The 18,740-nt window shown below is 36.6% G+C and overlaps 1 gene segment (V, D, J or C); it reads left to right on the top strand.

Annotated features, from left to right (window-relative positions):
• The first annotated feature begins 11,651 nt into the window (after positions 1-11,651).
• LOC119806506 lies at positions 11,652-12,151 on the top strand. The segment is given in 2 exon segments: positions 11,652-11,709; positions 11,829-12,151. Coding segments are annotated over 2 exon segments (378 nt in total).
• The last annotated feature ends 6,589 nt before the right edge of the window (positions 12,152-18,740 follow it).

The following is an 18,740-nucleotide window of genomic DNA, read 5'->3' as shown; positions in this document are numbered from 1 at the left end:
AGAGAAACTTCATCTGGCGATGGATGGAGATAAAGACAGAGCCACACATTGGTGCACCGAACTGAGTGCCCAAGGTCCAAATGAGGATCAGAAGGAGGGAAAACATGAGCAAGGAAGGCTGGACTGCGAGGAGTGCTCCCACCCACTGAGATGGTGGGGCTGATCTATTCGGAGCTTACCAAACCCAGCTGGACTGGGACTGAAAAAGCATGAGATAAAACCGGTCTCCCTGAACATGGCAGACAATGAGGGCTGCTGAGAAGCCAAGGACAATGACACGGGATTTGGACCCTACTACACATCCTGGCTTTGGGGGCGCCTGGCCTGTTTGGATGCTTACCTTCCTAGACCTGAATAGAGGGGGGAGGAACTTGGACTTCCCACGGGGCAGGGAACCCTTAGTGCTCTCTGGACAGAAGAGGGAGGGGGAGTGGAAGAGGGAGCGGGGTAAATGGGAGGCGGGGAGGAGGCAGAAATTTTTAATAAATAAATTAAAAAAAAAACAATAAACTCACTCAATCCTTCCCTGGACACTTGCAGTTTGCTTTTAGAAATGAAACATTGGAGGCAGGCAGTGGTGGCTCACACCTTTAATCCCAGTGCTTGGAAACAGAGGCAGGAGGCTCTATGGGAGTTCAAGGCGAGCTTGTGTGGAGAATACATTAAAGGGTAGGCTCCAAATCTACACACAGAAAAACCCTGTCTCAAAAAACTAAAATAAACATAAAAAACCAAAAGAGAAATAAGTGTTCATTCATTTTTTTTTTGTCTTGTTTAAAGTCAAGGAAACTTAGTGTGCCTTTTTAGAATTCTCCATATTTCAGGACAACCATTTCAGCCACCAACTAGTGGACTGGGATTGTGACTCAGCAGGAAAGCCTATGCTTATTATGCAGGAGGCCTCAGTCAGTTCTCACTGCCACAAGTGCCATGAACAGTAAGCTTCATAATAAAGTGACACAAAGCAGTCTCCATTACAATAATATTCACTCTCTTCATCTTATCTCTTGAGGGAAGAGGGTTTTGGATTCACTACCTAGTGTAGTTTTCACTGGCAACTTAGGTATAAAAGACACTGTGATGACAGTTGCTGAAAGTAAAAACTACATGGTGTTCCTGCCACTGCCACCAAGTCTCTCCAGACTCAATGGAGAAGCATCTAATTCTTTGAAATACAGAATGATGTCATTTTCTTCACTTTGCTTTTTGTTTCAATTTTTATTCTTGAATTATGCTTTGCAGCATGCAAATGATATACACCCTTACCATATTCTATTTAACAAAAACAGAAGGCAGAGATAATGGGTAGGGTGCTTGCCTAGAATGCTCCAAAAGCTTTATGTTCAAACCTCTGTAGTTCAGAAAAAAGAAAGAAGGAAAGAAAAAAGGAAAGAAGGAAAAAAACAAACCAACAAATTCAATAATGAAAATATAGATAAAATAATAAACAGTGAGGAATCTTAGATTAAATAGGCTGATAAGCCTTATTTATAAAAATAATTACTAAAATTTCCCAATTAAAACAACAACAACAAAACTACCCAGGGCCAAATTGTTTCAATACAGACTTTATGCAGACTTTCAAGAAAGAGTTAATACCATCCATCTTTTAATTACTACACATAACAATAAAAGATGGAATATTGTAAAATTATTTCATGTGTAGCAGTTACCCTGATACCCAAACCATACAAAGACTCAGCAATAAAGAGAAGTATAGACCAGTTTCCTTCATAAGCATTGATACAAGAATGTTCAGTAAAATACTGGCAAACAGAATCCAAAGACATAATAGAAAGATTATCCATGATGACCAAGTAGACTTCATCCATGACTTGCAGGGATTGTTCAACATGTAAAAATCTGTCAATGAGATGTACATGACTTTAACCGAGTACTTGTGAGGCAGAGGCAGGTGGATTTCTGTGAGTTCAAGGCCAGCCTTGTTTACAGGAGCTAGTTCTAGGACAGGATTCAAAGTTACAGAGAAACAGTGTCTCAAAAATAAACAAAACAAAGCAAAACAAACAACAAAAAATCTGTCAGTTTAACCCAACATATAAACAAACTGAAAGAAAAAATACATGATTATCTTGTTACATTCATTTTAGGGATCTGACAAAATCCAATACCCCTTCATTGTAAAAGTCTTAGAGAGGTTAGAAATACATGGAAAACATCCTGTGAATGTAAATATAAAAAGCCACATACAGCAAAACTACAACATCAAATTAAATGGAGAAAAAATTCAAAGCAATTGCACTAAAATCTAGAACAAGACAAGGTTTTCCCTCTCTCCATCCCTATTCAATATATACTTGAAATTCTTGCTAGAGCAATAAGGGAACTAAATAATATAAAGAGGATAAAAATTATAAAAGAAGTCAAAGCATTACTATTTGCAGATGAAATTTTATTAACATAAATGACCCCAAAAACTCTATGAGGGAACTCATATAGCAGGTAAACACATTTAGCTATGTGGCAGAAATCAAGATTAACCCAAAAAATCACTATCCTTTTTATATATAAATGATAAATGGGCTGAGAAGGAAATCAGAGAATCAACACACTTATTAATAGCTACTAACAATTAAAAGTCTTGGTGTAACTCTAACCAAGCAAGTGAAAGCCCTGTATGATGAGAATTTCAAAACCTTGAAGAAAAAAATTGGAGAAGAGGTCAGAAAATGGAAAGATTTCTTTTCTCATGGATTAGTGGGATATTAACATATTTAATATCCATTTTAGCAAAGACAGTCTACAGATTTAATTCAGTCCCAATCAAAACTCCAACACAATTTTCACAGACTTCAAGAGAACAATACTCAACTTCATATGGAAAAACAAAAAATCCAGGATATATAAAACAACCTCTACAATAAAATAATGTTCCACAGTATCACCAAACCTGATTTCAAGCACTGCTACAGAGCTATAGTAATAAAAACCACATAGTATTGGTACCAGAAGAGTTTGGTGGGCCAATGTAATGGAATCAAGGACCCAAATGCAAATTCATACACCTATTGATAATTGATTGTCAAAAAAGAAGCCAAAATTATACAATGGAATAAAGAAAGCATCTTCAACAAATGGTACTGGGCTAACTGAATGTTGGCACTTAGATGAATAGAAATAGATCCATATCTATCACCTTGCACAAAATTTATGTTCAAGTAGATCAAAGACCTCAATATAAACCAAAGTGGAACTAACCCTTGAACAAACTGGAACAGAAGACAACTTCCTTAAAAGAACAACAATAGCTCAGACACAAAGATCAACAACTAAAAAAGGGGACCTCATGAAAATGAAAGGCTCTATAAGTCAAATGACTCTCTCAATAAGACAAAAGAGCAGTCTAAAGTGTGGGAAAAGATCTTCACCATTCCCACATTTTTCAGAAGGCTGATTTCCAAAACATATTAAGTATTCAAGATATTAGACACAAATAAACCAAACATTGCAATTGAAAATGGGGTACAGAGAAGTTCAATTGAAAGGGACAGAAAATTTATTTAACAAAATCATAGAAGAAAGCTTTCCTTACCTAAGGAAATATATGCCTATGATGATACAAGAAGATAACAGAACATCAAATAGACTGGATCCAAAAAAAGTCTCTTGCCACATAATACTCAAAACATTAAACAAACAGGGTAAAGGAAGATTATTAAGAGCTGCAAAGGAAAAAGGTCAAGTAACATATAAAAATAGACCTATTAGAATTACATCTGATTTCTCATTGAAGAAAATGAAAGCCAGAAGGTCATGGTCAAACATTAGGCAGACATTAGGAGACCACAGATGCCAGCCCAGACTACCATACCCAGCAACACTTTTGATTACCTTAGAAGAACAAGACAAGATATTCCATGACAAATCTAGATTCAACCAATATCTAGCCACAAACCCAGCCCTACACAAAATACTAGAAGGAAAACTCCAACCCAAGGAAGATGACTACACCAACAAAAGCACAGACAATTGAGGATCTCATTACAGCAAATTCTAAAGAAGAAAAAAACATGCATAAATTAACATCACCAATGATGAAAACTAAATTAAGAGGAGACAGCAACCACTGGTCATTAATATCCCTTCAGGTAAATGGACTCAACTCACCTATAAAAAGGCACAGGCTAACAGATTGGATTCAAAATCAGAATCCATCCTTCTTCTGCATACAAGAAACACATCTCAACCTCAAAGGCAGACATCATCTCAGAGTAAAGGGTTGGGAAAAAACATGCCAATCAAATGGACCCAAGAAACAAGCAGGTGTAGCTATCCTAATATCTAACAATATAGACTTCATGCTAAAAGCAGTCAAAAGAGACAAAGAAGGTTATTTCATATTAGTCACAGGAAAAATCCATCAATAGGAAATTTCAATAGTGAACATCTATGCCCCAAATACAAGGGCACCATCATATGTCAAAGAAACACTTCTAAAGCTATAATCATATATTAAAACCCACACACTAATAGTGGGAGACTTCAACCCCCCTCTCACCACTGGACAGGTCAATCAGACAAAATATGAACAGAGAAATAAGAGAACTAACAGATGTTATGACTCAAATGGACTTAACAGTCATCTATAAAATATTCCATTCAAACAGAAAAGAATATATCTTCTTCTCAGAACCTCATGAAACCTTCTCAAAAATTGACTACATACTCTGTCACAAAACAAACCTCAACAAATACAAAAAAGTTGGAATAGCCCAATGTACCTTATCAGATTACCATGGTTTTAAACTAGAAGTAAACAGCAATGTTAATGCTTGAAAACCCACAAACACATGGAAATTAAACAATGCTCACTTGAATCATCAATGGGCCAAGGAAGAAATAAAAGGGAAAATAAAAATCTTCCTAAAATTCAATGAAAATGACCACACAATATACCCAAATTTATGGGACACAATGAAAGCATGTTAAGAGGCAAGTTCATGGCATTAAATGTCTACATATAGAAAATGGAAAAATCCCACACTAGTAAATTAACAGAATATTTGAAAACTTTAGAACAAAAAGAAGCAAACAAACCTAAGTGAACTAGATGGCAGGAAATAATCAAATTGAGAGCTGAAATCAACAAAATAGAAACAAAGAAAACAATACAAAGAATCAATGAGACAAAGAGTTGGTTCACTGAGTAAATCAACAAAATAGCCAAACCTTTATCCAAACTAACCAAAAGGCAGAGAGACAATATACAAATTAACAAAGTCAGAAATGAAAAGGGGGACATAACAATGGACAGGGAAAAATACAGTGAATCATCAGGTCATTATTTAAAAACCTGTACTCCACAAAATTGAAAATCTTAAAGGAAATCGACAACATTCTGGATAAATATCATTTACCAAAATTGAATCAAGACCAGATAAGCAAATTAAACAGACCTACACTGCTGAAAAAATAGAAAAAGTCATCAAAAGTCTCCCAGCCCCCCCACCCCCAAAAAATCCCAGGACCAGCTGGTTTCAGTTCAGAACTCTACAAGACTTTCAAAGAAGAACTAATACCAATACTCCTCAAATTGTTCTACACAATAGAAACTGAAGAAACATTGCCAAACTCTTTTTCAGGCTACAATTACTCTGATATTCAAACCATAGAAAAGCATTACTAAGAAAGAGAATTAAAGGCCAATCTCACTTGTGAACATTGATGCAAAAAACTACATAAATTACTGGCAAAGCAAATCCATAATCACATCAGAACCATCATCCACCATGATGAAGTTGGCGTCATCCCAGAGATGAAGAGATGGTTCAACATATGAAAATCTGTCAATGCAATCCACCATATAAACAAACTGAAAATAAAAACCACATGATCATCTCATTAGATGTAGAAAAAGCTTTTGACAAAATACAACATCCCTTCATGATAAAGTCTTGGAGAGAGCAGGCATACAAGGAACATACCTAAACATAATAAATGCATTATACAGCAAGCCAACAGACAACATCAAACTAAATAGAAAGAAACCCCCAGAAATCCCAGTGAAATCAGGAACAAGACAAGGTTTTCCTCTTTATCCATATCTATTCAATATAGTACTTGAGATCCTAGCTAGAGCAATAAGACACCAAAAGAAGATCAAGGGGATACAAATCAGAAAAGAAGAAGTCAAACTCTCACTATTTACTGATGATATGATATTTTATATAAACGGCCCCAAAAATTCTACAAAGGAACTTCTACAACTCATAAGCACTTTCAGTAATGTAGCAGGATACAAGATTAACTCAAAAAAATCAGAAGCCCTCCTATACAGAGATAATAAATGGGTTGAGAAAAAAAATCAGAGAAACATCACCCTTCAGAATAGCCACAAATAGCATAAAATATCTGGGAGTAACTCTAGCCAAACAAGTAGAAGCCTTTTATGACAAGAACTTTAAATCTTTGAAGAAAGAAATTGAAGAAGAAACCAGAAAGTGGAAAGATCTCCCTTGCTCTTGGGTAGGTAGAACTAACATAGTAAAAATGGCAATCTTACCAAAAGCAATCTACAGATTCAATGCAATGCCTTGCAGAAAACCAGCAAAATTTTACATATAACTTTAAAGAATAGTTCTCAACTTCATATGGGAAACCAAAAAACCCAGGATAGCCAAAACAATCCTGTATAATAAAACAACTTCTAGAGGCATCACAGTCCCTGACTTCAAACTCTACTACAGAGCTACAGACTGAAAAGAGCCTGGTATTGTCATAAAAACAGATAGGAGTACCAATGGAACTGTTTAGTGTGGGCTGCGAGCCGCATTCCCACTGCCCTGCTCCCGGCCGCCTGGCTAGCTTATGCTCTGAAATAACAACACACAAACTGTATTCATTTAAATACTGCCTGGCCCATTAGTTCCAGCCTCTTACTCACATCTTGATTAACCCATATCTAATAATCTGTGTAGCATCACAAAGTGGTGCCTTACCGGGAAGATTTTAGCATATGTCCATCTTGGGCCGGAGCTTCATTGCATCTGACCCATAGAGCAGAGGCATGGTGATTTATTAACTTCCCTTCCCAGCATTCTGTTCTCTCTACTCCACCCACCTAAGGGCTGGCCAATCAAATGAGCGAGACAGTTTCTTTATTAACCAATGAAATCAACTCAAACAGAAGACCCTCCCACACCAGAACTGAATAGAAGACCGGATATTAATCCACACAACTTCGAACACTTGATTTTTGACAGTGAAGCAAAAAATATCAAATGGAAAAAAGAAAGCATATTTAGGAAATCTTGCTGGCATAACTGGATATCAACATGTAGAAGAATGAAAATAGAGCCATATCACTTTTCATGCACAAAACTCAAGTCTAAATAGATCAAAGACCTCAACATACTTCCAGCCACATTCAACCTTACAGAAGAGAAAGTGGGAAGTACACTAGAAAGCATGGGCATAGGAGACCACTTCATAAATATAACCCTAGCAGCACAGACACTGGGAGTAACAATGAATAAATGGGACCTCTTAAAACTGAAAAGCTTCTGTAAAGTAAAGGATAGAGTCAACAAGACAAAATGACAGCCTGCAGAATGAGAAAAGATCTTTACTAACCCTACATCAGACAGAGGGTTGATCTCAAAAATATATAGAGAGGTCAAGAAATTGGACATCAAAAGAATAAATAATCCAATAAAAATAATGGAGTATAGACCTAAACAGAGAACTGTCAACAGAGGAATCTAAAATATTTGAAAGACATTAAGGAAATGTTCAGCATCCTTAACCATTAGAAAAATGCAAATCAAAACAACTCTGATATTCCATCTTACACCAGTAACAATGGCCAAGATAAAAAAAAAAACACTGATAACAATTTATGCTAGAGATGTTGTGGGGTAAAGGAAATACTCCTGCATTGGTGGTAGGAATGTAAGCTGGTGTACAGCCCCTTTGGATTTCAGTGTGGTTATTTCTCAGAAAATTAGGAAATAACTTTCCTCAGGACTCAGTAATAACACTTTTGGGTATATTTTCAAAAGATGCTCAACTGTGCCACAAGGACATTTGCTCAAGTATATTCATAGCAGCATTGTTTATCAAAGCTAGAACCTGGAAACAACTTAATGTCCTTTGACTAAGTAATAGATAAGGAAAATGTGGAACATTTGCACAATTGAGAACTACAGAGCAGAAAAAATAATGATATATTGAATTTTGAAGGCAAATGGATAGAGTTAAAAAACATCATTTTGAGTGAGGTAACCCAGACCCAGAAACACAATTATCATATGTACTCACTCATAAGTGGTATTTAAACATAAAGCAATGAAAACCAGCCCACAAATCACAACCTCAGAGAATTTAGACAACAATGAGGACCCTAAGAGAGAGATACATAGATCTAATCTACATGGGAAGTAGAAAAAGCCAAGATCTCCTGAGTAAATTGAGATCATGGGGACCTTGGGAAAGGGTTGAATGAGAGAGGAGAGGTAGGGAGGGGAATAGAGAAAAATGTAGAGCTCAATAAAAATCAGTAAAAAATTAGGAGACCTAAGGGAAGCACAATTATGATAGAAATTTATTAGCAGCAATACAGCAGAAATTAAGGATGGTATACCACACTCACTCCTAATCCAACCTTGAGATTGGTGAATGCATTGTTGGGGCAGCTGGCCCAATCCCTGCGTTCAGGGACATGGCTGCCCCAGCGAGGTAGGATACCCCTTAAATAGCATCGGGGTGCCGGGAAGAGCCCGTTTGCTTTCCCCCACGTTACCTTCTGCTCCGCTGGACCCTTGGTTCTGTAAGTTCCCTTATTTCCCCTTTTATTAAAACTGATTTATTATAAAAGGACTATCTTGGTTATTCCCTAACCCCTCCGACCGCCGGTACCCCGGTACCCGCCGGTACATTTCTGCTGGTGCCTGCTGATACATTTGGCGCCCAATGTGGGGCAGAACCCTGGGCAGCCAAGCCTCCTGAGACCACCCATACCCCACAGTCTGCTGCAGTCAGCAGATCCCGGCTCAAAATTCATAGGCAGGCGGAGCCGGGCTCAACTTTAATTCAGCTGATTGAGCCGGAGCACGCAATTTTTCTGGTACCCGCCGGTACATTTCCGTCGGTGCCCGCTGATACAATGCATTTTCAATATATTCATGGGAGGGAGACTTTGAAGAATCTGATTCATGGTAGGGGCTTTTATAGCCCATAGGATTGAAGTGCTGGACCCTAAAAATTAGCATGATCAAATCTAGACTGCAAGACCACTGTCTGTCTTCCAATAGATAAAAGATGAAAGACTCCAGATACACTAGTGTCTATGACAAGGGTTCAAAAGTCCAGACTGATGCTACTTCTCTTGATAATAAACAAGTCTAGCAAATGCACGGCAAGACAGAAATGTGATATAATTTATAATCACATATTTCTTCAAATAATTTGAGATTCCAATATTTTCTTATGATTTCTGTACTCAGTTGATAGAGACTGAAGTTTGTCTCTGGATAAAAACAGAAACTGTAATCATGGTCAGAGTAAGTTGCCAGTCACTGAGTAAAAACTAAAGATGCTGCATTTATAGTGAATAACATGGTCATGTAGTGAGAATCAGTGTTTTTGGTTAAAGTAATTATGCTAGATGTCACTTATTGACCATTAATACTTATAAACTGTGGAAAACAGTAGCTAAAGTTTTGAAAAAAGCCCAATCACAATGTGACAAAAATGTGTTCCATTTAGTCTCTGGTTACAAAGATACACTTTCAAATGATAGTGGAACTGTGAGTGACACAGTTTCAGAGTACATGGCATTAGCTCTGCTCAAGCAGCATGTTTCTTCAACATCTTCTGGAATAAGCATTACTAAAGCTATCAAAACAAAATTTGAGTTCACTATAATGGTACAGATGAACTGTCTTATTTAGCTTAGAAAACAACCTCTTTTAAACTTAAAAATACATTGCACTTAGCACACAAAATTTTTTCCTTTCAGAATTGTGAAAGAGTGGGTTAAAGATTGTGAAGCCTTGTACTTCCACAAAAAATAATATGCTTCCTTATTTATTGTTAACAATTAAATATTGTGCAAATAGTGCTATGTCCCCTACAAATTTAGAAAATATTCTCCAAAATGTCTTTAGTGGTGTAGGATCTTTATAAAAGAAATGCATCCTCTGGAGACACATATGAACTGTCCTCATATATTCTGGGACACTTGGAATCAAAGACCTATGTTATTACTGAGAAAATTCTGCAGTTTCCCCTTTATCCGATGATCTTCTGCTGTTTGGCATGTGTCCAAGCATAATGCATTGCTACGAGGACTGACTAATTTTCTGGTCCCAGAATGGGTAAGTGTTGATTCCAGACAGGACATGGCATGATCATGTTGGCTCCTTCTCAGCTCCCAAGGATTACAGTGGGAATTTAAGTATGACAATATGATCAGTGTTACTTGGTACACTGGGGAAGTCCTTGCTCACTGTACTTAATTTTGCTAAAATTTATTATGCATCCAATTCCATGAGCCATATGTGACATCTATAGGCCACCATCTCACCCTCTGTGTCTGCATCTCTGGAACACAGAGTTACCATAACTTGCTAGGCAAGTCAGAATATTAGAATTTATTGGAACTATCACCAACCAAAAAGTAGGTGAAATGGTTAAACTCCTAATCTTCTATAATCCAGTCTGTATTTCAGAGACCGACACATATATGCAGAGAGCCTGTCCCTGAACCTGTCTTCAGTTACTGCTCACGATTTAGCGGTGAAAATATGGTTTGCAATATATGAGAGACATGTATTGAGTCGCAGTGTTTTCTGTTGTAGTATTCAAGTCTTTAGGTATGAAAGTACCCCAAAGCTTCTTCAGATGGAGTCAGGAGTCCAAGTAACACGTGTTGTTGGGATCAAAGTGTTATATGTGCACATCCTGTGTACTTCCTCTCTTTGTGCTGCAGGGAACATGGCTCAGTCTGCTAAATTTTACATATAATTCATTAAATGGGTTTACATAAATTATTCTTTCAATTTGAAAAAATGATTACTCTAAACACACAAACACTTCTCAGGGAGAGCACATAGTCAATTTTTTTTAAATTTGGCTTATTTGTCATGGGGTGTCACTATATAGATTTGGCTGTCCTGTAACTCACTCTGCATACCAGACTGGCCTCGACCTAAGAGATCCAATTACCTCTCAAGTGCTGTGATCAAAGTTATGTGCCACCACCACCCAGCCTTAGTATTTTTTTATAATTCATGTGAATTATTTGAAAGAGATGAAAGTTTAATAGTACCTCTCTATTGTATTTTCCTTGACATTCAGATATTTGTTTATACTACCACTAATGTATCTTTGAAATGCATTATTAAAGTAAAGCTTAGGTATTGTAGAAATTTTCAAATAACCTCCAAAATTTTATCTAATATTTTAAAACATTAAAAAAAAAAAAGAAATGCAGTCTCTGGAGGCATATGTGCGGTCTGACCTTGGGCATCTAGGGATACTGTGTTTGTGCTCAGTTACTAAGATAACTAACTTGCAGCTGTGCCCTGGCCTAACTGGTTCCTAGTGATTTGCATGGACTCACTGCACAGTCTTGAGGACTTCTTCATATACTGGCCTGTTCTGTACACTAGTCATTGCAGTCAGGAATCAGAATGGACATGAGGGCCCTTGTTCTGCTTCTTGGGCTCCTGTTGCTCTGGTTTCCAGGTAAAAAAAAGGAGCATAATATGAACTGTACTGTTACACTGAGATTAGGGTTGATTGGAATTTGTGGGGGGTACATTCTTATCATACTATGTGGATATTTATTATATATCTTTTCCTAGGTGGTAGATGTGACATCCAGATGACCCAGTCTCCATCTTCCCTGTCTGCATCTCTGAGAGACAGAGTCACCATCACTTGTCATGCCAGTAAGGGTATTAGTGATTATTTATCCTGGTACCAGCAGAAACCAGGGGAAGCTCCTAAGCTCCTGATCTACTGGGCAAACAAGTTAGCAGATGGGGTCCCATCGAGGTTCAGTGGCAGTGGTTCTGGGACAGATTTAACTCTCACCATCAGCAGCGTGGAGCCTGAAGACATTGCAACCTATTACTGTCTACAGAATAAGGAGTTTCCTCCCACAGCGATACAAGTCATCACATAAACCCCCATGGAAGCAGAGGTGAGAGGTTGGTCTGCCTCAGCTGCCCTTCCGCATGAGTCACCTACTGAAACTGTTTCTCATTTGTCACCAGATTTTTAGTAAAGCTCACAGAGAGACATTTATTTTTGTTAAACTAATTTGTTGTAGTTTTGTAGAGCTAAAGAGAGGTAAAAATGTCCTCTCGTTACCATTACTACCCTTCTTCCTCTTCATCTCCAGCAGTTAAGTGTTTTGATGAATTTTATGACTTAACAGAGGACATTCCTTGTGAGGAATCTAAGTTGAATCGATAGTTGGAACTTATACAGAACAGTGCAAGCTTCTGTGGACCTTGCATCACACATTACTTAAAATCAGAAAATGTTTCTAATCACTAGTATTTAAATGGCAAGGAAATATTACTGAGAGAAGCTGACAGAAGAAATGATTCCTAGTTTTCTTCCAAAAACAAGACCCCATGCATCAGATAAAGAAAAGGCTGTTTAATCATCATTCTCTGATGTGTTTTGAAATACCAGTAGTGGGCTATTCATGCTCTCAGCTCTCTGCAGTACTTCACTTAGAATTCTAATGGCTCCTAGGTCCAGTATTGTGCTTACAAGTATAAACAATGTTGAACAATATTCATATAACTTTTAATCACACTGTGTGATAAGTTATATAGATCTATTTACATGAAATCAGATGGAGAAAATAGTTGTCTAAAACGTGCCCCAAGAAATGGTATTAATGAAGAAATAAATAATGTCATTGGAAACTATAGAGATCTATATTCCATTCTGTTGTTTTTAAATACTATGTGTAAGATCAATTTCCTGTCTCTTTATTGGGTTCCATCATCTACTTGTCCATCTGTACACCAATAGCACACACAGATTTAATTACTCTAGTTTAATACACAAGAGAACTCTGAAATTAAACAATATAATATACTTTTCTATGTTTCTGAATTTTTTCAAACTTTGTTGTCCCTTGATTTTCTACTTGAAATCTTAAGTGAGATTATCAATTGTAGATTCTCTATTAGCAATATGAATTGCAGTATATTGCCTCTTTGTGCAAATTGGAGAAAATATATGTTTAAAAATGGTTCATGGAGCTGGACAGAATGCCCAGTGGTAAAGTGGTGTTGGAAGACCTTCTGTATATGCATTGTTTTTTGGTTAATGAATAAAGCTGCTTTCAGTCAATGGCTTAACAGAGTAATGCCAGGTGGGAAATCTGAACACAGATGTGGAGAGAGAGTAGGTGGGGTCAGGGAGAAGCCATGTAACCTTCCCAGGAGCCAGATGCCTCCTCTGAAGGCTGAAGCCCTCAGAAACTTTGCCAATAGGCTTCATGTTGATGTACAGATTAATGGAGTTGGTTTAGTTTAGGATATAAGAGCTAACTAGAACTATGCTTAAGCTATTGTAAATAATATAGTTTCTGTGTGATTAATTCAGGTCTGAGAGGCAGGGAACGAATGAACGCCCTCTCCCTACAAGAAAAAGTACCTGATGCTTTTAATGATGGTGTAGGTTTGACTCTCTGCACCCACTTGGTTACCCCCAGCTATCTTTAACTTTAGTTCAGAGGACTATTGTAGCACTTTCTTTTATCTGAGGTCAATAAGCATGCAAACATTTTGCGTACAAAAGAGAATGTTTAGGGAGGATTACTCTTGGGTCCTGCTGTTGATCACATCTATTCTGTCTATATATGAGATGACAGAGGGTTTTATCATACAGGATGGAGACCATGAGGTTTGCATCTATTAGAGGGAGGTTTCATATAGGAGAGAACTAGTTCTCTGATGAAGATTATGACAGAATGGGTTGGTATAACTCATGCCTTGAAGCCCATTAGGGTTTTCAATTTACTTGGTTTCTTAATAAGGGGATTTTAGTGAATACAATATTATATGCAAAAATAAATATCTTGTTGAAGTAAATATGAGAAAGCATACATAATGATTGTTCATGAAGTGTTTACTTAAATTTGTACTTCTCTGTCTTTATTTCAGCTTCCAGAGGTGATGTGATGACCGAAACTTCAACTGCTCTTGCAATCAGCCTTGGAGATCAAGCCTCCATCTTTTGCATGTCTAGTCAGAGCCTTGTACAAAGTAGTGGAACCATGTATTTGTAATTATACCTTCAGAAGCCAGGCCAGTCTCCACAACTCCTGATACACAAGACTTCTAACCAATTTTCTGGAGTTTGATTAGTGGCAGTGGGTCAGGGACAGATTTCACACTCATGATCAGCAGAGTGGAGCTTGAGGATATAGGAGTATATTACTGCTTCCAAGGTTCACATTTTTCTCCCACAGTGATTCAGGCCCTTAGAAAGAACAGTGTTGCTTGTGGTGTTCCCAGATGCCAAATATGTTGCTTACTTACCTGTATGAGAGTTGCTGAGGAATTCCAGGTTATTGTATGCAGTTGAGGAACATGGAGCATGAGTGCTTGCCTTGGCTACACGTCAAGGGCCATGCATCTCAGTTTCTTTAGCTACAACAACAGGAAAATTGCCTCAGGAGAATGGTGAACAGGCACATTCTCAGAAATTAGGAATTATGGTCTAAAGCTGAGTAAAAACCCAGTCTGGTCCTACAGCTGTTGTCTGACTTCATCATTCAAAATTATCCAATAAAGCAGAAAGAAAACTGAGACAAATTCATTTTAAATGGTCTCTTTTATGATATAATTGTTTCTTTTCCAACATTTTATTCTTTTGACTTAAATTCCATTTTATTAATATAAATATTTTACATTCTACTCTCCTTTTATTCACTTTGTGTGAAATATACTCATCGACTCCATAAATTCAGACCATAATTTACTTACAAAGTGTTTCTTTTCTATGAATAAATAATCCTTTTAATCTCCATTCAACTACTGTTACTATTTTGACTCCATGTTTTATTCCAAGTACAAGTAAGAACATATCCATGCTAGTATTTTCTGGTTGTATTGTATTGGATATTTTCCTTCTATTGTTACAATTTGTTTTGCATTTGGTATTTTTATGTATTGATAAAATTTTAATATTTTTTCTATAGTTGTGTAAATCTGATGTGCCTAATGCAAATTATCTTCAGGTTTAATTATTTTTCTTTTGTTTCTAGAGAGTCATTTTTCTATCTTTTCTGAAGTATTTCTGATAATAGTATTTTTTGGTGAGCACGGAATTTTTGCTGTTGTTTCTTGCTACAACTTTGGCTATATTAACAAATTAACTCCCACTTGTTATATTCATATTAAGAAATTAGTTTCATTAGTTTCAGCGGAGTAGAATTCTCTTCAATTTTACTTAGCTCTCTCTTTCTCTCTCTGTCTCTGTCTCTCTCTGTCTCTGTCTCTCTCTGTCTCTGTCTCTCTCTGTGTCTCTGTCTCTCTCTCTCTCTCTCTCTCTCTCTCTCTCTCTCTCTCTCTCTCTCTCTCTCTCTCTCTGTGTGTGTGTGTGTGTGTGTGTGTCTTTTCCATACCTTGATTTTTGGACAGGTGTTTTGCATTGAATTTATATGAGAGCATTTGACTTTCCAGGACCTGTGTGTTCAGACAGAGTGTCATTCACTACATTTTCTATATGCTCACCGTTCTTTCCTCATTTAATAAAGTGAACATGTAAGTTTGTATTCACTTAGGGGTATCCCATATGTTGTCAGCATTGTTCATTCTTTATTTTGTTTATTTTAGCTTATTATATACTTTGGAAGTCTAAAATTAAAAGTAATGATTACTTTTTTACTCTCAATTATCTTCTTCCAGCTAATCTACATGGGAAGTAGAAAAAGACAAGATCTCCTGAGTACATTAGGAGCATGGGTAACTTGGGAGAGGGTTGAAGCGGAGGGGAGAAGCAGGAATGTAGAAAGGGGAGAAGAGAAAATGTAGAACTCAACAAAAATCAATAAAAAAGAATTCTAACAACCCAATCAACAAATGGGCCAATAAAATTAACAGACACATCTCAAAAAATAAACCAGAAATGAACAATAAACAACTTTTGTCCTTACAATCTTTCTGCCACCTTTTCTGTAATGTTTCCTGACCTTGGAAATGAGATATGATATGGATGCCCTACTTGAGCAGAGCACTAACGCTTATTCTCTGCACATTCACCATTTGCGAGTCTCTGTGTCAGCCATCATTCTTTGTTCAAAGAAACATCTCTAAAGAAGTCTGTAAGCTGCACTAACCTATGTGTAGAGGCATGTATGTTTGGATGACAAATTGTCACTGAGTCTATTAGTAAAATAATAAGAGATGGTTGGCTTTAAAGATCTGTGAGCTCTAAAACCTTTGGTTCTTGGGAAGATTTGCAGAATCAAATATGTGCTTTTTCTTGTGGAGCAGGCATTAAGCTGAAATTTAAAAAGATATTGGATAATGCAAAACAGCCATGCCACTTATGGTTACATGATCAAATCTTACATCCAAGTCATGATTATAGTTTGCAGGTTTCATTACTTGTTATGAATGTTCAAATGTTTTTGGCCTCTTTGCACTTCATATGACACCTCTATGTGCAAGGAAAACAAACCATCAGGGTCTCCCTTCTCTCTGATTAATACTGAGTTGTTTACTCCCAATTATTTACAAATGTTGGTAGTGTTTATTGAAAAATTATCTCATCATAAATTTCTGGTTGGTAACTGTCTTAGTTTGCATAAAATGTTTGTGATAAACATCATGACAATAAGCAATTTATAGGAAGGGTTCATTTGGCTTATGGTTCAAGATTAGATTCCATGATGATAGAGAGAAGACATGGTGACTGGAGCAGCATCTGAGCACTCGATTCTTGAAATAGATGTAGGAAATAAAGAACAAAAGTGGAATGGTGTCTTCCTGTGAACTATCAGAGCTTCCTCCCAGTGGGATACTTCTTTCAGCTAATCCAGAACTCCAATATGTACAATGACTGTAACTGGGGGCCAAATATATAAACAATTGAACTTCTGAGGTGCATTTTTTCATTCAAATCACTATAGCAATCAAGAACAATAGTAATCACCCACTTTGATTGGGATATCTGCATTATACCTTTTTATCCATGTATAGGAGGAAGACATCCAATCCCTGGCACATGTATTTTTTATTTGGCAGCATAAAGTTTTTAGAATGAATGAAAATAATGCTCAGTCTAGGTTAACTCTATTTTACTATTGTGGAATATAATTTTAAGATGAGTTACATTTGTAGTGCTGTGGAACATTTGTTTTAATGATGCAAAATATGTTTCATTCTTTTATGCTGCATTTGCTTTAGTCTGTGAAGCTGTATTATTTTGCCTGTCTAAAACTTTTGATTAGTCTAACACAGAGCTGAATGTTCAATCGTGAGGCAAGAGAAAGGATAGGTGGGACTGTCAGGCAGACATAGAAAAATAATAGAAGTCTGAGAAGTGAATCAAAGGATTGAAAAGAGAACAAAGATAGGAGGAAACTAAGTGGCAGTCACTCAATGACTCAGCCAGTCACAGAGGAAGAATGAACGAAGTGTACACAGAAATAGAGAAAGAAAAAAGTGCAAAGGTAAAACATAGACAAGATAATTTAGGAAAAGGTGGTTAGAAACAAGCCTAACAAAAGCTGGGCATTTACAAGTAATAAGACTATGCTGATTTATTTGGGATCTGGGTGCCACACCCATAAAAGAGCTAAAGAGCAACAGTTTAAAAAGAATAAAACAACTAACACTTTATTTCTTTTATGTTAGTAAGAATATATATATATAAATTATCAAATAATTGATTATTTTATGTTATTTTTTAACCTTAAGGTTATTATAACAGAACATAAAATAATCAATTAAACAATATCCTAAAGGTTAATTTTCCCTTATACAACTCTCTTAGCACTGTCTGCCCATGCATCTCCATATTTAACACTGATTATCCATTATTCTATTTTCCCTTTCATGTCACCTGTGCACTATCTCCCCAATTTAGCATCTTTTTTTCTCTTCCAGACCACAGTGATTTTCTAGATTCAACAACTATTCCACATTAAGCAGAAAACTCTCCAGGCTACTTTGCACAATATAATCTTTTCTAGCAATATCCATTTACCTACAAATTTAACCATTTCCTTGTTCTTTATACTCAAATAGAGAAATGGAATTTTTTTAACAATCAAGAAAAGAAGTTAGCCTGGAGGTGGTGACCCATGTCTGTAATCCCAGCACCCAGGAGACAGAGGCAGACAGATATCTGTGAGTTTGAGGCCACCCTGATATACAAAAGCTAGTTCCAGTACAAGCTTCAAAACTACAGAGAAACCCTGTCTTGAAGAAAAGAAAAAGGAAAGAAGAGAAAGAAAAGAAAAGAAAAGAAAAGAAAAGAAAAGAAAAGGAAGTTGTTGATTGCAGGAAACTCAATGCAACTGAAGATAATCATATTACTGGAATTAATTGAGTATCAGAATGACAACTATCTCATGGCTTTTCTCATGTATATTTATTAGATTCTATATAGAAACATATAATCAGTTGTGTGTGTATATGACACAAATTAAAAATGACAATTTTTGAGGAACAAATTGTTAGGTTTTGGATGTAGTAAAATGGAATTAGAGAATAATGAGGTGAAGTTCTAAGGAT

Source organism: Arvicola amphibius, chromosome 2 (assembly GCF_903992535.2).
Source record: "Arvicola amphibius chromosome 2, mArvAmp1.2, whole genome shotgun sequence".
Classification (NCBI taxonomy): domain Eukaryota; kingdom Metazoa; phylum Chordata; class Mammalia; order Rodentia; family Cricetidae; genus Arvicola; species Arvicola amphibius.
The sequence above is the reverse complement of the archived record's forward strand: the minus strand, read 5'-3'. Positions and strand labels throughout refer to the sequence as shown.